Below are 24,882 nucleotides of genomic sequence, written 5' to 3'. Positions count from 1 at the left end.
ATTGTCAAAGAAGAGTAAAGAACTTCCCTAACATCTTGCTATAAATCACTGTTGTTTAAGGCCACTTTGTACCACTGGCAGGTTGTGCACGACAGCATCAGTCCCATTGAGAGGATGCAGGAGGCTGTGATCCCTTGCCAAGCTACATGCCCTGACACTGGGTAGTGACCACGGGGAGAAATGGTTGCCTATTCCCAATCTATCACCCCCATGTCACCCAGCTCTTGGCACCCTCTCTTTTGGCCCTATTTATCTATCCTTCCTTCTTTCTCTATTTTCTTCATTCTTTTCTTTTTTCCTCCTTCCCTTCTTTCTTCTGTTCTTCCTTCTTGTCTCCCTCCCTTCCTCTCCCTTCTGCCTCGTCTTCCTTCTATCTGTCTGTCTGTCTGTCTCTCTCTCTCTCTCTCTCTCTCTCTCTCTCTCTCTTTTGGGATAGGGTCTCACTGTGCAGTTCAGGCAGGCCTGAACTCACTGTGTTGCCCAGGCTAGTCTCAAACGCATGATAATCCTCTTGCCTTAGCCTCTGCTTCCTCCTGCCTCAGCCTCCCAAGTGTCAGCACAGCTGGGCTCACCTTTCTCCTCTTCCTCTTCTTCCCCTTTTCCTCTTTCTTTTGTCCCCTGTTGCTCCTCTTCTTTTCTTCCCCGTCTTCTTTCTCTTATTCCTCTTTCCCTTCTCCTTCTTCCTCTACTTTCCCCCTTCTCTCTCTTCCTGTCCTCCCCCACCCCCTCATCCCCTTCTTCCAGAATTGGGGATTGGACGCAGGGCCTTTATACAATTATAGCTCCAGCCCCTTTTTATTTTTTGAGATAGTGTCTTGCTAAGCTCCTAGGTCCGCAGACTAGGCTGAAATTTGTAATTCTCCCACCTCAGACTCCCAAGTACCAAGATTACAGATGTGTGCCACCATGCCCAGCAGTCTTCATCTTTCTTAACAATAAGACTTTACTTGGTTCTGCTTCTTGGCTCCTTTGTGCTTATTACTACTGATTAATTAGTTCTCCCTGCCAGTGGCGGGTGGGGAGGTTTAGCTCCGGGAGGCCTTTTGTGCCTTTCCAGAGCAGGTGGTTTTCTTTTAATCCTTTGCAACTCTTAAATCCCTAGTTTAGGCACTGTTTATTTAGCTGAAGAAAAACAGTAAAAGTAAAGATCATGTGCAGAGACACAGATACATTGGTTGCAAGTTAATTTACATCTACAATTAGCTCTTTTGTTTCAGAACCAAAAATTGTTTGCTCATTGCTCTATTGTCCCAAGGGAGAGAAGGGTATTATATGTTCAGTCTACCCTGCTCAAGGGATGGTCTCCCTTAAGACAAGAACCCACAGATTATTTTTCTTAGAGGAGGGTAAGATGTTCCTAGAGTAAGATTCCCCTTAAGATTCATCAGCTGTGTGCTTTGTCAGACACTCTCATGGCACTGTCTCCCTTCCTCCCCCACCTACCTCGTGTGCTTTGTTCTTTGAAGAGAAATGATACATTGATGGTTTCCTCTATGGTCAAAGATGTGGAGGGCTGTGGATGTGGCTCAGAACTCTTGCACTGCACGCACAAGGTCCTAGATTTGATTTCCAGCACCAAAAAAAAAAGATGTGGAGAGACTCCAGATAAGTTATATATTAAGCATCTCATGGAGGAGATTGAAGTATGGGAAGAACTAGTCTTGGGTCCTTGGACAAACCCGGGCCACACAGTGGAGTGGCATGTTCTTCCTGCACGGGTGTGAGATTCAGAGGTCATAGTGTGGTCACAGAGCCTGATGGCACCCTAGATGCCTTACGTTATGGATGCTCCCTAGATGTGAGGCACTGTTGTTGCAAGGTGACTGAGCCCCTTGGCAGACTATATAATATGGTTTCTGGCCTGGAGCTTAGGTTTTAGTGCATCTGTCACTTAGCAGGTGCTCATGGATATTGATTGGAAAAAGGGTGGGAAAAGGCCTCATGCCTCTTCTGTCATCTGGTTGCACGATACCATCTTAATGTCCCTGTGGGTGCTGAGTGAGGCACCAGGTGCTTCCTGAAGAGGAGTTACCATCTGGCCCCATCCAATGCCCTTCTGTCCTTTACACCCTGAGGTCTTCCATCAGAAGCTCACCTCCTGGGTCTTGCAGCTAAGTACAAGCCACATCTGGCTCTTCAAATGTTTTCAGTTTCTGTGGAAAAAGAGACCTTTTAATTTTGAACGTGTTGGAGCTGTTAGAGCTCTACCTGATTGTGAGGGCAGAGTAGGCGCTTCTGTGTACACACGTGCTCGCCCCTCAATGAACAGGGTCCTGTGTCATTGCTACCCTGCTTGGTCAGTGGGCTTCTGTGCTTTTACTCTGTAAATTGTGTACAGCCTGATCAAGTTGAGTATTGATCAGCACATGATTTTTGAGCTTCTCAAACTGGTTTCCCTCTGAACACCTCTGTGGAAGGTGTTAATAGGTGTGCTGGGGAGAAATGCTGTGCTTAAGTAACATAATCCATGTGTCAAATAAAGATAAACAGATTTGTGTGGTTTTTCAGAACCGGTATAATGCTGATGTGCTACGAGTATGTCAAGAACAGGGATAAAATTAAGGTGGAAATAACATGGAGCACAAAGAAAATTCAGAGCTAGATGGCTGCTGTGGACACGGCCGTGCAGGCTTGTGTGAATTTAGGGCTGCTCCGTAACTGAAAGGGTCTGACTGCGCCAGTAGCTTCAGAGCACACCACCAGCGTAGAAAACAGTGATGGTTTGCAAACCATTAGTTCAGGAGGTAATAGGTTCTCTGCTCTTTGGTCAGAAAAATTTAGGGACCTCTCAACTTAGAATCGCAGGCACTTTGATGAGGGACTGGGTTCTGTCCCAACCCTCTACCCTGCCCCCACCCAAAGAGTGCAGTTAAAAGCCGGGCACTGCCTCACACTTCCCTCCTGCTTTTCTTCCAAGACTGCCGGAGTCCACTGTTGTCCAGAAAGCCATCTGAAGCCTTCTGCTGCTGCCCCAGTTCTCAGTGATTCTCTCTTTTGCACCCAGCAGCACTTTTATCTCAGTCCCTTCATAGCATCAAACCCCAGGTTCCTTGTGAGTAATGTGACTAGCGTACTTGACTCTGGCTGGTTTATAATGGAACGTATTGGCTGGTTTGTTACTGGGACTCCAGCATCCGTAGTCTCCAAGTGATACAGAGTGATCAGTGACACAGAAGAAGTTATCAGGCCTCACCCCTTACTTGTCTTGCACTTAGTCCATCTCCATTGTGATTCTGATGTGTACCTGATTGGGGGACCAGAGAGAGAGGCCATGCTTCGGAGGAGAGGAGCAGGTGAGCATGGGTGTGGAACCTGGTCCTGCCCACCTGAGCATGCAGCTGGGCTCTGCCCTGGCCCAGTGTCATAGGAAGGTGTGAACTGGGCATGAATTTGTGCCTGATTCCTGGTTTGGGGAGCACAAGGGTGTTGATGACAAACCATACCCTTCCTGCCTATCCACAGGACACCAAGTTCCAAGTAATGATTAGGCTTGGGTATGCTCTCCTTGGTTCTTCCAGCAGTTTGAAGTGACTTAGCATGAAAGGTACATGTATATGTGTGTGTGTGTGTGTGTGTGTGTGTGTGTGTGTGTGTGTGTGTATAGTTTTAAGAAGAAAAAGAATCAAGACCAAGAAAAAAGGGACATATTTGCTCCTTACAGAATTTCTTTATTGCTGTATTCTTCAAGTTAGAATAATACCTCCCGCATAATAGATGCTCAGCTAATTTTAGCCAAAGAAAGGGATGATACCCAAATATTACTTTAAAAATAAAAGACTTTCAAGGATGCCCGTACACACCCCAGTAACTTTACAGGATATAGTATCTGGCTTCCCATATGGGACTAACATTTCCTTAAGATATTATGAGGACCAAAATATCTCAGATCCAGTAAAGTACAGTAGTACTGTTTATGAACTTAATTTTTTCCATGATTGTGGTTGCAAACCAGTTTGGTCACAAACTGAATCAGTTTCAGTCATTAGGTTTGATGTTGACCTTATAGGAAAATTTGATTTGGTTCATGACCAATTCGGTTTGTGACCAGAATCATGGAAAGAATTAAGTTTATGAACTGAAGTGCCACTGTATTCTTATTCCCAAACAGATGAAGGTCCCATCCCTGTACCCGTCAGGATGAACTAGACCATGCTGCAGTAGAATTAAGCAGGGTTGTCCCATGTGTGCATTCTCTGGGATCAGGCTAGTGGAGCAACTATGGAGGCAGAGGTAGAGGGATGATGTCAGGAAAGTCTCATGTTAGCAACAAATCTCCCGGAGGTGGCACGCTACTTGGCAGTGCATTGACTGAAAGTAATCTCTTGGCCCTACACAACTTCAGAGGAGGTAGGCAGAGTCATCTCATGTGCTGGAAGGTAGAGAGCCACAGATACTTAACTACTCCTGCACTCTTCATGACAGATTAGAATTCATTTGACATTCTTGGTTTTTTATTTATTTATTTGTTTGTTTTCTTTTCTGGTACCAGAAATCGAACTCAGGACCTTGCGCTTGCCAGGCAAGCACTGTGCCACTGAGCTAAATCCCCAGCCCCCATTCTTGGTTTTCATTGGATGGTTTCTCTGTTTGTAGTGCTGCTATGAAACATAATTCTTGCAGAGGGTTTCTGGTACCACATGAACCAGTGTGGGAGTATGGCTCACCTATCAGTGACTTTGAATCTTAGGGACTGCTAAGAGGCCTACCTGGTAACATCACAAAAGACCCTCTAGATTCATGTCACTGTAAGTGTTTTCCAGTAAGTGGTCATTTTTAGGCATCTCATGTCATTCAGGATCAAAAATTAGTTAGTTATTTTTTGAGCCAGGGTCCCACTATGTAGCCCAGGCTGGCCTCAGACTCACAACAGTCCTCCTACCTCAGCCTCTCAAGGGCTGGGATTTCAAGTGTGGGCAACCACACCCAGAGCACTCAGTAGTGGCCAGGATATAGGTTGGCATGTGATCAAGGAGTCACTGGAGATGATGAACTCTTCTGATAAAGAAATAGAATCAATATAGACTAGAAGAGTGGCTTTCATTTTCCATTAAAGTTTTAAATTTCATTTAAATTATTCATGAATGGCTTCAAAGCAAAGGTTGGTTCTTAGACATCACTCATAATAAACTAGATATAAACTTAACAAACCTAGCTATTTTTAAAAAGTGTTCATAATGGAACATAACACTTTTTTCGTATTAAAAATATATACTCATCATAGACATTTTGGAAAATAAAAGACTAAAAAATTCCACCTACTTTCTATAGAATAGATTCACTATTAATATTTTTATTGTAAATTCTTCTTAAACTTATATCTATATGATATATTTACATATATTCATTGTTACATATTTGTTTCTAATATATTCGTATATTTTGTATGCATATAATAAACATATACACATGAATTATAAGTCTCAAGGACTGATAAAAATATGGTGTATTTAAATTTAAAATTTGATTACAGTGAAAGACATATTGCCATTAATCTCTCTCACATTATTCCCTATTACTCAGATACATTTATCCCATTATTCTTGCCACTTTCTGAAGCAATTCTAGGAGCCCTTTTTCATGAGTGAATGCTGCTGCCAAGTGCCGTCCAAAGAAAGGGTGGGCTCGTGAAGATATTACAGTGCCCTCATCTGCCTTTTTCACCTGCACAGGCATTGTGGGATTTCTGACTCTTCCCGAAGGTCAAAATGATTATGAAAGGTAAACATTTCTAATTGATTGAGGACACCGAGGCAGTCTTGATAGTGCAACTAAAGACACAAACTTGAGACTCATTATTTTGGAGGCCAACTTTAAGGAAAAATATGTACAATTAAAAACAGAAAACTAAATAGAATAGTGACTATTTAGACTAAGAAACACACTAAATTATGAATTTAAAAAGCATTTTCTTTTGCTTTGGACTCCACTAAGGTCGTTTATATTGTATTTGAATTTCAGTGTGATTAGCAATTCTGAAAAAGTGTACAAAATCAATCTGTTAGGTATATTACATAAGGATAGTCAGTATTCTCTTGTAAGGGGCTGAGGATATAGCTCAGTGGTAGAATTTGATTCCCAGCACCGTGGGGGAGGAAAAGTCCTTCTATGACATACATTGACTTATTGATGAATGTGTGTAGGAGTTTATCACCAGAACACTTGTTTCTTCAGGCTGTTTGAGTGTGTTGGAGGAAGTTTTGTGTGGCATTTTATTTGGAACTATCAGACTTTGTCAGTTCAAAACTTGACAGAAATACCAAGATACAATCTGATACATTGGGAAACATAAAACTGCAGTCTCCCACACATACATACTTGCTCTTTATAGTGCTGCTGTGATTGTTGTGCCCTACAAACTCTGGAATAAATTCTATTTCATGTGATTCCCACCAAAATGGGAGAAACTGTGGAGTGTGTTCATGGTTGCATAAGCTGCATCAGTGAGTGCATCCCTGATAAGGCACAACTTCCATGTAGGTGCTGGTGACAACAGGATTTGCCCCTTATGCTTTACACTTGATGAGCTAAAGAGTTTCCCACAGACAAGCTTCTGGCTCCATATGTTTCAAGCTCATTTCTCCTCAGCTATTCACATATTTCTAGTTGGTTCTGGTAGGGCAAGTTTATCTTATACATCTGGGGCCTGTCCCTTCATCATATGTCAGGTCAGTCAGTGCAGTGGATATTGGAGCATATCTGGAAGCCATTCCTACATTGGGAGGGCTACAGGCACTTAATCATATGTGGAAGTGACAGCGATTTCAAAATTTAATGTATATCTCAATCAACTTCCAATTAAAGTCTCAAAATGCTCATCGCTACTCCATCATCACCTTGCACAAGGAACTGTGACCAAGAGGAAGCTGGAGTGAAAGGAAGTCTTAGCTGTTTGATATTAAAATTTCTTGCGTTTGTGGGTTTTACCAAAACATCACCATGGACACACATTGCTAGAGTCCTTTCCAGGATCTTACAAGGAGCCAGTGCAAGTAGGGGACTCCGAAGCATTAGCTTCATCTTCTAGAATAAATATGTCTCTGGAAAATTTATAGCATAAACTCCAAATGTGCCTACATAGAAGAGAACCGGATGCATTAATGAGCAGTACTGTTCATTCGACAGCCTCCAGAAAGTGCATAACAGTTTACACTCAGATCAGTGCTAATATAAGGCTTTATGAACATTTAAAAAGTGTTACAATAACCAGCCAGTCCTCCCTTCTCCCCTCCCTTTGTTCTCTTTGATGTTGCCAATCACAACTAGCCACAGTTGTGGAAACCTGAAAACTTCCTAATAACAGCTTACTTATCTACTATGAAAGTAGTCTGGGTTAACTGGTAGGTGCTGCTTGGAAAGGGCTCTGCAGGGGCATCTGTGATCTCCTGATTAGCACATACATACCATGTCCTTATTTACATCTTGAACATCTCTGTTATGGTTTGTGTCTGGGTGTGCTGCTAAACCCTCGTGCAGTCATGGGGTGGACTTCTAGAGTTTATGATTGATTCATGGTCCAGTGTTGGAATTATGGATGTGAGTGCTACACCTACCCTGGGGCGGGTAGTTTGCATTACAAAGTAAGGGATGGAAAGAGGCTGCTTGCTACCACTCCTCCCTTTTGCTCTTGTTGCTTTTGCTGTTTTCCCGCTGCCATGAGCTGTTGCCCTCTGCCATGTGCCACTCTGCCTTGGAGCCAGCCAAGTATGGACTGAAACCTCCACCAACTGTAAGCTAAATAAACTTTTCCTTTCTTAATTCTGGGTGTCAGATATTTTTGTCTCAGCAAGGAGAGAAAAGTAACCAAGATAATCTCTGTACAATGTTTCCATGTTTTTTTTTGTCCTCTGCAAATTTTCGATAAATTGAATTACTTTTGATTCCTTGGTTGTCTTGAAGTTGTTGGCTTCCATTATAACTTTGACTGAGTCCTTTTTCTTATTGGTTAATAGGTAGGGTTACCTCAGCAGTGATTATTAGATTTCACTGTGTTGGAGACATTTTGGCAATTTTGCTGTGCCAGATGTCATGCTTGTGATGACAGAGTATTAAAAACCATCTAAATACCTGTTACAGGAGTTGATTAAATTATAGTATGTATAGGTATGTATATTTATATATCTTTACATACAAATACTACATAATCATTAAAAAGAACATGTATGGTTCTATATTTGTGGAAATGCCTGTGGATACTATTTAGAAGAAAAAGAAAAAAGGTGATGTTTAATACACTTTTATGGTTTAAAAACTATATATACATATATAGATAGATATAACAGTCCTTATTTTGTATACAAGTTATAATTTATAGATACTTTTTGTCTATCTTTTTATTTTGAGCATAATTACCATTTGAGGTATGCAAAGATGTTTTCTGGATTAGGAACCAATAGGAAAATGGTATGGTGGCTCAGTAAGGACTAGAGCAACTGAGGATCAAAATCCCAGCGCAGCCTCTTGCTATGTGTCTACATCAAAGGGCCTCTATTTTCTTATATGCAAGATGGAGCCAATGTCTACCTCATAGGGTTGTGTCTGGGGAATAAATGGTAAGGAATGAGCAATGTATATGTGGTGCTTGCTTTATAGGTAATCAGTTAATAATAGTTACTTGTTACTAATATTAGCAACTGTAGTAGAAGTGAGGTCCCACTCTAACGTATTACCAATTGCCACATAACTAATTACCCCAAATTTAGTAGCTGGAAATAGCAAACCTTTATTATGCTTCAGTTTCTGAGGGGCAGGAGTCCTAGAGTGCCTTTGCTCTGGTTCTCACACAGTTGCAGTCAGGCTGTTGCCTGGGTCAGTGTCCTCTGCAAGCTCACCTCGGGCAGGAGGACCCGCTTCCAAGGTGGCTCATTCCTATGTTTATTGGCAGGAGGATTTTCTTCTTTGGCAGCTGGGCCTCTCCCTAGGGCTGCTGTGTGTCCTGACATGGCAGCTCATTTTGCCCAGAGCCAGTGATCCCAGAGAGACAGCAAGGTGGGGACCACAGTGACTTTTCTGACTTACCTGTGATGTTATTTCTGCAACACTAACAGGTCAACCATATTCACTGTGTCGCAAGGATAAGAGTCCCCCAGAGGGATGGATGGTGGGAGCCCTCTGGGAGGCTGACTCCCATACCTAGGAGTATGGGGAACTGAAATTTCAGTTGTGTGGTTCTTTCTCTCCTGGACATGATTGAGTGCTCCAAAATTAGCCCTTAACTCTTCTCTTTCACTCCTACTACATCTCTATCCCACCTTCCCCTCAAAACTCAAAACCCACTTGTCTGACCAACAACCGCCTCCACTCCCGACCCCCGTGAAACCCATAGCCATTTCAGCCTTAATGTGGCCCACGTGGTCTCCTGATCCCTGTCTGTAACTGTTCCGTTGTCCGCTTCCTCATGCCAGTATGGCAGTACAGTGCTCCAGGTAGAAATCTGAGAATCATGCTCGCTTTCCACTATCTTTCCCATCCCATCATCTGCCAACAAATCCTGTGGACTCTGCCTTCAACACTTCTCACCATCTGCCCTGCCACCACTCTGCATCCTCCCCTAAGTTGCATTACGGAGCTCTTCTCCAGCCTACGCCTGAGGCCTCCCTGTGGTCTCCTCTCCTGCAGTAGCTGGTGGCCCTTTGAAAATCTAAATCAGATCATGCTTCTCTAGTGCTTCCCTCAGGGACACAGCCTCAGGCCTGTTGTACCTCCTCTACTGCACTTCAGGCTCTGTGCACCCAGCTTCTCCCCCCAGGATCCTCCCTGCTTCTTCCTGCCCCAACCCAGGACCTTGCTGCTGCTCCTGCCTCACATGTCTCTCCTCCAGGCAACCTTCCCTGCTCCCTGCAGCTCTTCCTCAGCTGGTCCTTGCCAGCCAGCTTTCCAGGGCCTGAAGTCCAGTCTGCACACTCTGGCTTCATTATGCTTTGTCCGCCTTCCTTGCTATAATTTTTCTCCTTTGTTCTAGTTGCTAACTGTAATTTAATTTTTAAAACATACATTAAACTATGAGCTAGAAAGCAGGAAGTTTTCTCTGTTTGGTTCACTTCTGTAATGAATAGCCTATCGGATTTGCATATGCTTTTTTTTTTCAGATTTGCATATTCTTGAAGCCATTTTTACTTTAATATTTAAGAATGTAGGTGTTACCTTCCCACACAAATATGGTTGAAGTTAGCATACCAAAAACATTTGTAACTCATCAGCACTGTGTTATTTTTTGCCCAGGATTAGTAGATCCGATTACAGGGGTGAAAGAAAAAAAAAAAAGGAAGTTTAGAAGTTTCCCTTATATGAACTGTTTCTTTTGTGAATTGATTGTGAGTTAGGCATGTAATTCAGATGGAGAATTAAAGCCTACAATTCTGCAGAGACTTATAAGGAGAGTTGTTAGGAAAAGCATAAAATGTGTGCCTAAGAGACCCATATCTTTTATTTTCTAGTGGACAAATAAAAATTATACATTTTTTATGTACAGCTTACATTTTGAAGTACATATGTGTATGTTGCGGAATGGTGCAGCCAAGCTAATGAACACATACATTCTCTTAGTTTTTTCTAGTGAGGAAATGTAAACTGTTCTCTTAGCCATTTTCAAAATAGAATACATATTATAGAAACTGTAGTCATCATGTTGTACAGTGGATCTCTTAAACTAATTCTTCCTAACTGAAACTTTGTATCCTTTGACCAAGACCCATACTTTCAATGCAGTTGACTTAGTAGGAAAGTGCTACAGTGGGAAAGTCAGGACCACCCTTCCTTTCATGTCAAGACCCTGACTTGTCTGCTGGGAGTGGTAGGTGTGGGGCTTTTGTGGCTCCTTGCCCCCCCATTGGCCAGCTATGTGCAAATTATTATGCTTGATGCCTTAGGAGTAGAGGGGGTGGCCTGCCCCATCCCCAGGACTCAGGACACAGAAAGATACATGGTCTGTCCTGGGAGAGGACCCCAGATTGGCTTGTGCGTTGGCTGCCTCTCCCACATTAATCATTGAGGGATCTTGTCAGAGAGCAGATTCTGAGTCTGCAAGGCAAAGAGGGAGGCAGAGCATCTGTGTTTCTCACAAGCTCCCTGGGATGCTGTGCTGCTGGGCTAGGAGGAGCTCAGAACTGCCTGCCTCCGCTTCCTTGACCTTGCAAGATGGGGTCCAGCCTGGACATGGTGGCACAGGTCTGACACAGGGTGGGTTACGAGATGCTTGGGAACAGAGCCAAAACCAAGGAGCCCCAGGACTGATCTTGCTGTGAGTACTTAAGACCACCTGGCCTTCTGTCTTAGTTACTTTTCTCTCGTTGCTAAGACAAAATACCGAACACCCAAAATTAAGGGAGAAAATGTTTATTTAGCTCACAATTTGTGGAGGTTTCAGTCCATACTCAGCTGGCTCCCGGGCAGAGTGGCATATGGCAGAGGGCAACAGTTCATGGCTGCAGAAAACAGCAAAAGCAGCAAAAGCAAAGGGGGGCGCGGCTGGGAGAACTAGCCTCTTTCCCTCCGTTATACTGTGCGCAGGCTGCGGGTGTAGCACTCACACCCATAATCCCAGCATTGGACCGTGGATCAATCAAAAACTCTAGAAGCCTGCCCCACGACCGCATGAGGCTTTGGGGGGACATCTAGACACAAGCCATGATACCTTCCCTGGATCATCTGGCCATTACTTTAGCCTGGCACCACTTCTTTCTTCTGACTTCTTTAAAAGTTCACTTGCCCATTGGTAATTTCCATTGATAATCTGTTTACTTTTGTGATCTCCAAACTCTTGGGACATATTGCTTTGAATGTTAGCTTTTTGAGAAAGGCTGGTTCTATTATTGATGGATTTTTAAATGTTACTTTATAAGCATCCAGTCCATCTTCTCCAGATGAAGTCCAGTGATAAACTTTCCCAAGCATTTGAATTAATAAGGCAGGCCTCTTCTTTTCAGGGACTTCTAAGTCCAGGAAGAGAGGAATGTACCAATTATTCTTTGAAAGCCACTGGGGTCCCAGCTGGTCTGTATGACTCAAGAGTGAACCATTGAGGTTGCAGGTGCCATAAGATTGTACCTTCTCAGTGTTGGGCATAGTTGGGGTAGAAACCATAACTAAGAAACAGGCATAAGAAATACAGGAAATGATGGTGGCAGAGAAGCTAAAATCCCACAGAGCTATTCCTCCTTTCTAAGGGTCAGGAGCTTGCACTGGGCTGCTCCACACCAGCACAGCAGTGAGGACTTCACTGTTGGCATTGGGAATGTGGTCCTTTCATTCAGGCCCCTTACCTGATACCACGTATGAGTTGAAGCAGGTCGTATTTCTAACAGTTACACTCCTACTCCCAGAGGAAGACTGGGCAGATGTTCATTGCTGTTGTTCAGTCTTAGTATGGCAGGGAGATATGTCCACAGATGTGTACTAAATATACACATGCATGTGTTTTCAATTTTCTTCCTAGATTCTGGCCCTGATTGCATTCATCTGCATCGAGACCATCATGAATTGCTTCCCATGTGAAGGTCTCTACTTCTTCGAATTTGTAAGCTGTAGTGCATTTGTGGTGACTGGAGTCTTGCTGATTCTGTTCAGCCTCAATCTTCATATGAGGATCCCACAGATCAACTGGAACCTGACAGTGAGTACAAGTCACCACTTTGACTGTGAAAGGATTGGATGGTGCTTGGCTCCAAGAGAAATTAGAATCTTTCCACATCATGTTTGGTTCTTCTTTATTTTGACACTTAAATATTTTCTTATAACACAGCTGTGAAGTTTTAAGTTTATTTACTGGGTTGAGTAAAACTACAGAATACTATGAATCTTAACTAATGGTATGCACATCATAGCAAAATTCTCTTGGCCCTTTTAAAGATCCTTTTCCATGTTACGATCATCTGAGAAGATTAGTATGTTGGTATTTGCAGAATATGTGAAAGAAAATAGAATTAATACATTTGCATGTTATCCAGTCTAGATACGAAGCCACTTGCAAAAATATTGATTCTGGAAGAACTGAAGATATGAGTAAAATTACCCATAACTTGAAAAGCCTAGGAATATTGTTAAACTGAAGAGGGAGGAAGCTCTTCTTGACCCTGTGTTGTCTTACTGGATGCAAGACTTTTTTAGGGAGGAAAAAAAATGAAAAAATTACTGATCTAGAAAAATTAATTTGTCTTAGCATTGAAAGCTAAGCAAAATGTGATGATAACTTAAATTGACATATCGTTTAAAACCTCAAGATACCTGCGAGTATTTTGGCTAAGTTTTTGTGAGTAGTTTTAATGCCTCAGTTATTTTTTGGGTAAAGTTTTTGTTATCTGCGAGAAACTTTTTAAGAGTTGTGACTTCAGCACATAGTGTCATGGACAGGCAGCTTATGTGAGCCTCGCAAACCTCCCCAGCTGAAGTACACACTCTGGAGGCAAGGTCAAGGCAGTTGTCTTGTTCACTGGTATCCCAGTTGCAGCGGTTGTGAGGCCGTGCATTGTGTGAACCTGGGAGGGGATGGTACCTGTTGATGGCAGCTCATGTCATCTGCCCATGGAGAGGGGAGAATTGAGGTCCTTAGGGCCAAGCACAGCTCATCAAGTTGGCATGGAAGGCTGCCCTTGGCTGGGAGAACTTTTGTCCTCAACAGACCCAGGTGAAGTAGGGTATGACTGCTATAGATTTAGAAAAATGGGTCTTTCCCAGAACCCAAGTTGACATAAATATGGACAACACCCAGGCGTGGTGCACACACTTGTAATCCCAGTACTTAGGAGGCTGAGGTGTAGTGTTAAGTGAAGGCCGGCCTGAACTACATACTGAGACCCTGCCTCAAAAAAAATATGGATGGCAATGGAAAGTACATGATACATTTCTTTTTAATTGACACATGATTGTACATATTTTAAAGTATAGTAGGTGATATTTCCATATATGTATACTTTGTAAAATGATCAAATTAAGATAATTAACCTATTCAAATATTTGTGGCAAGAACATTTAAAATCTTGTCTTTTAGTTATTTGGGATATAAGATACTTTATTATTAACTACTGTTAATAATTAACAGTATTGTTATTACTATTATTAACTATTGCTGCTGGGCATAGTGGTGCAAGCCTGTAGTCCCAGCACTCAGGAGGCTGAGGCAGAAGGATCGTTGGAAGTTCGAGACCATCCTGGGCTACAAAGTGAGCTCAAGGCCAGCCTGAACTGCAGAGTGAGACCCTGTCTCAAAAAAAAAAACAAAACAAACAAAACTATTGCCATGCAATAGAACACTAGAACTTACCCTCTCATCTAACTGTATTTTGTACCTGTTGACCAAATGTTGCAAAGTATATTTTCTATAAACATAGTTTGATGTTGTTAGAGAGATTCTCTTAACATCAGATTGTTTTCTGGGGGAACATTGATGAATGTATGGGATTTGTTCTGTGATTTTGTTTTCTCTGTGTACTTGAAGCTCGCACGCTGATGTGCTCCACCCAATTACCTTAGTGCCACAGGCCTCCCCGACCAGTTCCTCTCCTCTTCCACGCCCTTCCTGTGGATGCCGTCTTCAGGACACGTCCGACCTCCACCCCAGCAGCCTGGCAGTGGCTCCCACTTTCCTCAGCTGGCACCAGGGCCTAGAGCCTGGCCAACTGCACTTCCTTAAGGAAGAGGCCTGCATCCACCTGCTAATTTAGTTCCTCACCTCCTAATTCTTCTCCTCCAATCTTTTATTGTCAAATTTTAAAAACTGTGAAAGTAGATACATGGTGAAATGAAAAATTATCAAGATTGTATAGCTATCACCTGGGTCAAGAACTAGGACAGTAGCCAACTACGGATTTGGGTTATTCCACATTCATCCCGAGACTCAATCTGCTTATCTATAGAAATAAAACAAATTAACAAGTTTTGTCTCATGGATGTTTTGGATCAGAATTGGGATTTAGAGAGACACTGGAAGTTGTCTGATGGTCACAGGAAGGATTCCATAAGTGGTAGCTGTCACTGTGGCCAATATTACAACGTTCCCTTTGCTTCTGGGGCCATTTTGACAATAGATGGAACCAGTATAGAGTATGCACCAAGTGTTTGGAAACATTCTTATCAGCATGTAGGGCTGAGACAGGGACTCAGCCCTACTATAGTGACAGCATAGGTGGAACCTGTTTCTAAGTGTCTCATCTCTGTTAAGTTCAGCAAATGTTTATTGAACACGTGCTTTGTGCCATGTTTTGGGAACAGAAAGTACAAGGCAGGTTATTGCCAGGTGCTGTCCTGTAGGCTGGGAGCTTTCTAGGACCCAATTTTGTGCAAGGGCTGAAAGAACACAGGAGAGGGGTTGTGGATGCCTCAGGGCAGGGGCCTTCTGTGGGTCTGTCCTGAGAGGTTCAGAGGAAGTGCCAATTGGGTCTTGAATGAAAGACCCAGTGCTTGCTGGGCATAGAGCATATAAGGGTGGGGCGGGCTGTAGGGATGACGCATTCTCTGGGACTGGAGCACTGGGACCCATGTGCCTTAGTTACTTCTCTCATCACTGAGACACCTGCAACTCTAAGAAGGAAAGATTTATTTTGGGTCACAGTTTGCAGAGGTTTCAGTCCATAGTCAACTGGCACCCAGGCAGGACAGCATGGCAGAGGAGCATTGCAAGGGAGAAGCAACTTGTGGTATGATAGGCAGGAAGCAGATACAGAGATCAGGGAGGAGGAAGGGAGCCAGACCTTCCCAGACCACGCCCCCAATGACTCACCTCCTCCAACCTGTGGAGATCACATTTAGCTGTGAACTCAGCAGTGGACTAACCATGATCCAGTCACCTCCCCATGATCCCAGCACCTCCCAACAGCCCCCTATGCACACATGAGGCTTTGGGGAGACATCTAGATAGAAGCCACAACACCACGGACTGGGACTATGATGTCAGTGGGTGAGAAAATGAGGCCTGAGAGTTGGGGATGGAGAGGGCGGTCCCCCTACTCAGCCCCAGCTGATTGTGTTGTTGCTTCCTCGGACTTACAGTACAATTTCTGAAGAGTAGCTAGTGAGTGAGTTTTGAGTTTTAGATGTTGCTTTTGGGTGTGCAGTCTTCTGTTGTGGAGGTGTTGTGTTGTTTGGATTTGTTTTGAACACTTACCAGTCAGACCTGTCATGGTCCTGACCTGGCCCTAGGCCTCTAGTTAGCACTCTCTCAGCCAGACTGTTGATCCTTTACTGTGCTTACAACAGTGGGTTACTGAAGGAGAGACCCAAAAGCAGGTGTTCGTGTGTAAAGCTGCTGGGCTGGGTGATTGCTTGGCTCCTATTGCTTGACCTTTCTCTTCATTCCTAGCTTAAGGAGGGGTGGGATCCTTTCGGATTTCAGGGACCAGATGCATGACGTAGTGGTTGTTTGTGAGACTGCAGGGAATGGGGAAGATCATAGCAAACTGGAGAGATATGGCCGATAAAGCACATGGTAAGTCAAAAGCATTAAAATGCATAAACATCAATTTTAACTTTAAAAAATCCAAACCCACATCTGGGGGCATGCCTAGATGTGCCCCCAGATATGAAAAAATGAATCTACAAGCTTTGATTTGGTTTCATAGCCCAGGAACTCAAGTGGCCCATGTTGACCAACTTCTGGAGTCCCATTTGTAAGCCTTTTGTATCGCACAAGTAATAAATGTCTGCTGTAGAAAAATTAGATACAGATTTTTAAAAAATCATGTTGGCCCAAGAGAAATGAAAACATACACCCACACAAGAGCATGTAAATTCATAGTTGTATTAGCGTAATAACCAAAAAGTGGTAACACTGACATGTCCATCAACTGATGAAAGGGCAAGTAAAATATGTATCTTGTGGCATGTGTCTATATGTCCCCCAAAGCCTCCTGGGCTCATAGGTGGGGCTTTTGGAGCTGGCTAGATGAGGGCATGTGATACAGGGATTAGGGTGTAATGTATTAAATTAGTCCACTGACTGGAATTAGCATAGTTCTGGGTGTGGCTGAATGGATTTACTGAAGACAGAGGCCCACCCTGGGTGTGTCTGACATCACCCAAATGGTTTATAGCCTGTTTGGAATGAAAAGAAGAGGCGGACTCTCTTCCTGCTGCTTTTGCTGCTCCATGCCTTCTGCTTGCCATGCCATGGACTGTTTCTCTTCTGCAGTGCCCCTCTGCCATGCTGCCCTGCTTTGGAACCTGCTTTGACTATGGACTGAAACCTTGACAAACTATGAGCTGAAATAAAGCTTTGTCCTTTAACTTTGGGTGTTGGGTATTTTGTCTCTGCAACAAGAAAAGTAACTTAAAATAGTGTGTCTGCACCATGAAATATTGTTCAGTAATGAAAAGGAACGAAGTATTGATACAAGCCTCAATAGGAATAGACTTTAGAATCATTATACTAAATGAAATAAGCAGCAATAAAAGACAACATATTGTATAATTCTATTTATATGAAATATCCAACATAGGCAATTCCAGAGACAGGAAGCAGATTAGTGGTTACCTAGGATTGGGGTAGGAGAATGATTGCCAATGAGTATGAGGGTTTGTTTTTGTTTTTGTTTTTGATGTGCTGAAATGTTCTAAGATTTCACTGTGATTAAACTTCATGTTTAAATATATGAGTATAAATCCTTGTATTTCTCCAGATTGTTATTTCATATATGCATTTATGTTGTGATGTATGAGTGGAGAACAGTGGAGCCATTAAAGCCATGCAGGGGATGGAGACGTAGCTCAGTGTAGTTTGCCTTGCTTGTGTAGGGCCTTGGGTTCAATCCCCAGTACTACTGTCTCATACACAAAAAAACTCATGCTTTTTCATTTAAATTATTACAGGTCTCTTCCATGTTGAATATAAAACCACTTGATTATTTTTAATGACTGCATTATTTGCCACCATGGAAATTCCATTTTATTTAACAAGATCCTCTATTTTTGAGTATTTTGTTTGCTTCTAGCTTTTTTCTTTCTTTCTTTCTTTTCTTTTTTACTTTTGCTTTTACTTTACTTTACTTTTATTTTTTACTTTACTTTTTTACTTTACTTTACTTTACTTACTTTCCAAGAAAGGTTCTCACTGAACAGTTTACTCTGGACTTAAGCTCACTTTGTACCCCAGGCTGGCCTCAAACTTGTGGTCTCCTGTCTCAGCCTCCCAAGTGCTGGGATTACAGGTGTGCACCACCACGCCTGGCTGCTTCTAGCTATTTTAAATAATGTCATAAAGAACATCCTTATGCTTACAGCTTTTTTGCTTCTAGCTATTTTAAATAATGTCATAAAGAACATCCTTATGCTTACAGCTAGTACTTAAGATGAATTTCTAAGTATATCATGAACCTTTTCAGAATTTTTGCTATCTTTTGGGAAATGGTTTTCCAGAAAATTATGTCATGTAAGTCCTGCTGGCTGGGGGACCCTGTCTCCACCCCAACCCCCTTTCCTCACTTAGTGTGGCTGTGACTTTTAATCAGTGTGCTATGTTTCTTCCACAAGTAAGACAAGAGTTGGGACTCTGAAACATTGGATGTATAACCTCATTTGCTTTGCAAGAAGTTAAGGAAGAAATCTAGGCTTTAGCAATGCAAAAGTTTAAAATACTATGAGAAAGTGTTTTCAGTGTATGAAAATAGTGTGCTTTACAGGTCACATAAAGGCAGAGTGTGGTGGGGGACTGCACCAGCGTCAGAACACTGGGACTCTGACACTTTGCCCATCGAAGGTGACATGAGCATCTTATGAACTAGAAGGCTGGAGACATAGCTTAGTGGTACAGTGCTTACCTAGCATCAAGAGGCCATGGGTTTGATCCTCAGCACCATAAAAAAAAAAATAAAAAGACATAAGAACTCTAAACAGTTATTAGTGTTACCAGTTTTGGTTGCTGTTTAAGAGAACTGGCAATGTGGTAGGTTAAAATGTTGATTTTGCAGTATGATTTGCCCAGTAACATCATAGACATTGTTTCTGGTGTTCCTTGTAGTACCAATGCCCCTGTGACATCAAGACTGAGGTATTGGAAGTTGGGTATGTGGATCTTATTTTGAAAGTTCAGCTGTTTTTAGAATGATTCTTTTCCATTGGTCTTATTTTTATCTTTTTGTTTAGGATTTGGTCAACACTGGACTCAGCACTTTCTTTTTCTTTATTGCCTCAATTGTACTGGCTGCTCTAAACCACAAAACCGGAGCCGAAATTGCTGCCATGGTAAGCAACCTTGAATGGTGAAGATGCGGGCTGACTTCGCACCTCTGTGACTTGCTGTCCTCTGCCCTCTCATGTGCCCTGCTCATCCTCCTTCAGCTCTTTACTGGCCACTGGGGCTGAGGTGGAGAGGAGGGGTTGACCAGATAATAGAAGCCATTCACTCCCTGTTCTCTGCATTTCTGTTGCTTCCATTTATAAAAAACATGAATTAAAAGGTTTTTAAAATTTTTGAGCTAGTTGATCTGCCAGTGCCACTCAGTAGATTTATGAAACCTGACCAAATATTTAACCCCCAAGCCCCGCTGCGTCTCACCTGGCATTGCCCAGGGGACGGGCGCAGGTGCAGGGGATGGGTTTGGAATGTCAGCCCTGTGGCTTGATTTGGAGGTCATGTATGACATTTTAATATTCTTTCTACATTATATTTGTCTGTTCTATTTGCATGTCCAGGATGAGAGGTTATGAAGGTGCCTCTAGTAAGAGGTACTTTTATGATTAGTTTTTTTAAAAAATGGATCCAAAACACTGAAAAAGATACGCAGCACTAGGCTGTCTTCAGGTCAAGCGGGAGTTTCTGTGGGTCACATGACTGCAACCTCAGCCGGGTGTGAGACCTCTGTATCCAGAAGGACTGGGGGTACAGCTAGAAGGGACTCACACAGCTCAGGTCTTGGAAGCCACCACAGCCAAGTGACCTGCCCAAGGCTAATTCTGCCTGTGTGTTTTAGATATTTGGCTTCTTGGCGACAGCAGCTTATGCAGTGAGCACATTCTTGGCCGTACAGAAATGGAGAGTCAGCATCCGCCAGCAGAGCGCCAACGACTACATCCGAGCCCGCACTGAGTCCAGAGATGTGGACAGTCGCCCTGAGATCCAGCGCCTGGACACATGAGGTCCTGCCGGAGTCCACCTCCCTCCAGCCCTTGTGCCCATCCTTCTGGTCAAATTCTTTCCCTCCACTCATGAGACTTTCATGTGACTCAGCTGAATTTTGTCCTCTTCGGTAAAAGTTCACTTTGGGAAAAGTTGTTCAGCGTGGCCCTGTGGGTGGGTCTGTGGTAGGCTGGAGAGGCCCATGTCCTCTAGTATTGGACAGCCACAGGAGCAGCCAACTGTCTGACCCATCCGCCACGCTGTCACATGTATTTGTGATGAGTCAAGATGCTGGGTTACACAGGGCTGCTAAGAAGGGGAAAATAGACATCAGGAAATGAAGGCGCAGGGTTGGGACAGTTCGGCAGCCTCATGGTGTGCTCTGGGTGCATGTTGAGTCTGGCTGCGGGTCCCACCTTCCTTGTCTTCCATGTCCAGGGCATCAAGGCAACCAGAATGGCCTGAAAGTCCCTGGGACTCTGAGGATCTTCGCATTGGATGTGCTGGTGGATTTCTTTGCTGGGCCTGAATATTGCAGGGACAGGAGAAGCTGGTGTCCTGTGGGACAATTCCATGAGACCCCTGACTCACAGGAAGGTTACCCTTTTTTCCTACCCTGCTGAGAAATCACTTGGTTCTTCCTCAAATGAATCACCTTCCTGAGTCCCAGATTCTTTTCCAAGAATATAGGGACCATCTTGTTTGACAGTTTCCTGTTTACCCTAAACACTCTGAGGCTGAATTGCGGAGTTTCTGTAATTTTACCTTCTCAGGTAACAGCCGCAGAAGAAACACAGTCCATTCCACCAGCCAAAGCACTTGCCTGTTTGCTGTCTTCTTGGGCCACGTATCGGAGTGTGTTTGTGTGTGTATGTTACAAATCAGGGCACACAAACACACCTCTGTTTTAGGGGTGTATGCTAATTTTCTAATGCCTGAGAAAAATTTTAAAATGATTCCAAATAGATCTGTCTAGGGTTTAAAAATACTTGAATTTATACCAGGACATGTCCTTCCTCTGATGTGTCAGAAGGTACCATTTACCAATTTGGGTGCCTGAGCATCATTACAATGAACACCAGTGCTGGAGGTTGTTGGGGAAAATCCCAGTTACTTAGGTTTTTGATTGATTGTTGATCAAGTGAAGATTATTTTTTTGTGATGAATGAGTTAAATGAGCCCCTAGAATGCTGTAGTTTTTTGTTGTGGTGGTTGTTGTTAAAAGACTAATTATATCTTTCATGGAAAAATTGTTATGATTTGCCAGGTTTTCACATTTTGAACTGCTTTAATGTTTACAGACGTCGTTGTAGCTCTAATGTTTTGTGTTTAGCCCTTATCAAGGAAAAGACTCCGCTGGTGGGAAGATCTTGCAGAGTCTGGAAAATCTTGACGTCTTGTACTAAGGACCACTTACAGTCTTAGCTGTGTACTGTGTAGGATATGGTGCAGAGGAGGGGGCAGGAGAGTGTGAAGAGGTGTCCCCTGTGCATGGTGTGTGTCAGGAAAGATCAGTGTCTGCTTTAACAGGGAGGAGAGGGGTGTTGGTTAGGTAGTGTTACTGGGCTGGGTATTCCACAGGAGTGGTGGCATGTCAGGTCTGAGGGCCAGGGTCAGGAGTTAGCCCCTTGTCTCAATGCCCAGCACAATCCAGTTCTCTTGCAGCCCTTCCTGGGCAGAGCCCAGGTCACATGCTCAAGCACAGCTGCCTTAGGAACTGACCCATTAGTCTGGTGGTAACTCTTCTCCCCTCTTCCCACAGAGGGTGGCCTGGCCTGGTCACAGCAGGGCATGGGGCTGACAGAGCCTTCTTTGGTCGTGAGTTAGCTCTGGCATGCTTTACAGACTTTGAACCTGTTGTATGTGGTGATGTGGAAGGAGCTGAAGACATCTGGGTTTTATGTCTTAGTTTTACATATTTATTGTGCATTTGGTGACTGTGTCTACATAATTAAAATAGGGCTTATTGTCCTCTGAGCATTCCGTTTAAAATAGGGCACAAAGACTTAGCCTTGCGTCAGATGGAGCCCACTTGGAAGGACCACCCTGAACTTTATCAGAAATCTGCTGGGAGTCGAGTTACTTGGACTCAATAGAAGCCACCTTTGAAGTAAGAGTGAAAGAAGAATATCATTCAGGCAAGACTGTTGCCCAAGTTTTCCTGAGTCACTTCAATAAAACCAACTTATTATCCGGTGAAAGGAAACCATTGATTGGTCTTCTGAGGATGCATTGTCAGTGGAAAGAATTAGTTCTGAGGCCCATCAAGACCACAAATGCTGAGGGATGATAAAAAGTGATGATGTCTCATGCCCAGGGAGGTTTAGGTGTTAATTTGCATCTTAGTGATAGACTCTTTAGAATTATTTATGTCCCTGTAACTATTTAATATCCTTTGTGCCATGAGGCTTCCCCATGGTTTTTGTAAATGTATTTCCTTGTACTATTTAATTAGCTCCCACTAGAACCGGAAGTGATCTGTATAGTCTGATTGGTGTAGTGTACAGACAGAGAGGAAAAATTATGAAGGGAATATGGTCATCTGCTATGAATGTAAGGCGCCGTGTTTTTCTTCTGTCTCCTCCGTGTGCAAACAGCAGACAGTCTAGATTAAAATGACCTCCTTGCAAATTGAAGGAAATGTATTTTTGCATTTAGTTGATCCACTGTGGACTAATGTCACTTAGGTTTGGGGCATTTTAAGGCTGAGGCTTAGTTTTTCAGTTTTCTCAGTGTTCTGGTGGGGTGAATTGGCTTTCACAGAAGTTGGAGCAAAACTTGAAGGAACCACAGGTGCTGTGTCCATCCTGGAGTGTTTGTGCACACGCAGGCTAAAGCCTTCCAGGATTTGGTGGGACCTCTGGTGGTTTGGATGGATACAAACACTGCCAGCTTCTGCGAAAGTTTATTTTGGCAGTGATTTGGTTGATTGGCTGTGTATTTCCCCGATGACTCACCTTACCCTCTCTTCATTTTGCTGAAGGTACAGAGGAGGCAAAATCCTTTCCCTTTCACACACAGATACTGCAGTCATGAAAATCTAGACACCTGTTGGTCCCCTAGAAAGGGCAAACATGGTTACAGACTAAAATCTGACTAGAAAAGTTTGATTTAAAGTAATCAGCCGTCCAAGGCAGATTGCTTGTTTACAAAAAAAGCAAGAACACAGTAGCCTGCTCACTTCCACTGCTATGTCTGCCTTAGCCCAGTGAGCTGAAGAGCTGGTGTGTGCAGAGCCCAGCCACCGGGAAACCAGCAAGGACCAGCCAGGCTCTGAGGGCGTGGCATGGGGACGCCATTATTGTCCTCTTGCCTGAAGGCACATGCCTGTGGGCAGGCTGGGTATGTCTGGCCTCTAGTGTGCTGGATCCTTCTAGCCACAGCTTCAAGGCTCAGGTGTAAACATTCCTGGTTTCTTCAAGTTTGCAGTTTTGTTTGCCTTTGTGAAGCTTTCTTAGTGATTCAGACTTTTGGTAAGCCACAGACAGCCTCTGAGGAGACAAAGCCCTAACTTCTGTCTGTACATGTATGTGAGGTCTTGCTTGCCATGAGTGACCCTTGGATAACCCTTCTGTGTGGCCCAAGCTCACTTCTTCTCTTAGATTCACATGCACTGTTTGGAGGACACCCCTCACCTATCCATGCGCTCCCAGAGATGGACAAGGTGCTAATCTCCACCTGTGGCAGATTTCCTCTGGGTCGATCTTAGAAACTGTCCTAACAGAAATGGAGTGTGGATACAGTGGCAAATTGAGTGATAATGTAGGGGACTCCTGCTACGTCATCCACGTTCACAACAAAGTCACCATGAAGTCATGCCACCACCTGGTTGTCACTTTCTCTGTATCTTGTCTACAGAATAATAATGACCTTGAATAAGTAGTAGGAAAAGGAACACGCTTGCTAACCCAAGAGCTACTCATTTATTCTCATGAGTAGAGAAAGGTACCAGGCGTGGTGGCGCACCCCTGTAATCCCAGCATTTGGGAGACTGAAGCAGGAGGATCGTTGTGAGTTCGAGGCCAGCCTGGGCTACAGAGTGAGCTCAAGGCCAGCCTGAACTGCATAGCGAGACCCTGTCTCAGAAAGACCAAAAAAAAGACAAAAGAAAAAGTTGCATCCAGCTCGAATTACTAGCTTATGGAGGTCTCCAAGCACCTTTTTGGTTTGTCATGAAGTTTCAGTATCCAGGGTTTCTTTCTTCCCTGGGTCTGTTTTATCAGCATCCATCCTAGGCTGTAGGGGCTCAGTGGGCAGGTGAGGTCTACACAGGGGCTGGGGGAAGGTGAGGAGGAGAAGGGAGGAGGCTGCCGATGGCATTAGATGTGTTTACAACCCCACGCTACTGTGGAAACATGTGCTCGGTTAACTGTCTATATTCTTGTCTGTAGAAAAGTGAGATGTTGTGTTCCCAAATCAACTTGAGGGCAAGAGCTGAACGCTGGGACCAGGTAGCATCTAGTCTGGGTCTCAGCAGGTGACTGACTAGCTTAGGTCCTGGCAGGCCACAGACCGGAAGGGCCACCCTTGCACTTCGTAAATCTTCCTGATTCTGTCAGTCCTGATTCTGTAAATCTTGTTTCTTCTCTTAGATATCTTTTCAATCATAAGATTTGCCTGGTTGGGAAAATAATTTGAAATATTTGACCTTTTATGTTTGCTCTATTTAGAAACCTTTTGTTTCCTCTGTTTTAGAAAAAAATACCTTTAGTTTGTTAGATCTAGAAGAATTTTCTTCTGAAAGTGAACGTTCTGTTGGACTTTTCTTTATGCCAATAAATAGCATGTGGATATGCTTTAGGCTTAAAACAGAAAAGGTCCTGTATTTTCCCTTGTCTTAAAGA

At 43.4% G+C, this 24,882-nt stretch overlaps 1 protein-coding gene across 1 annotated transcript in view; it reads left to right on the top strand.

Moving 5' to 3' along the window:
• Positions 1-23,763, top strand: part of Cmtm4 (CKLF-like MARVEL transmembrane domain containing 4) — a 55,798-nt gene extending 32,035 nt beyond the window's left edge. Inside the window, exons 2-4 of the mRNA XM_013516195.1 lie at positions 12,431-12,607; positions 19,066-19,164; positions 19,893-23,763. Coding sequence (XP_013371649.1) covers positions 12,470-12,607; positions 19,066-19,164; positions 19,893-20,057 — 402 coding nt within the window. The 5' untranslated portion in view covers positions 12,431-12,469 and the 3' untranslated portion in view covers positions 20,058-23,763. The remainder of the gene's footprint in view (positions 1-12,430; positions 12,608-19,065; positions 19,165-19,892) is intronic.
• The last annotated feature ends 1,119 nt before the right edge of the window (positions 23,764-24,882 follow it).

This window comes from Chinchilla lanigera, unplaced genomic scaffold, assembly GCF_000276665.1.
Source record: "Chinchilla lanigera isolate Chin_1 unplaced genomic scaffold, ChiLan1.0 scaffold00032, whole genome shotgun sequence".
Lineage (NCBI taxonomy): Eukaryota > Metazoa > Chordata > Mammalia > Rodentia > Chinchillidae > Chinchilla > Chinchilla lanigera.
This window is presented reverse-complemented; position numbering and strand designations above follow the sequence as displayed.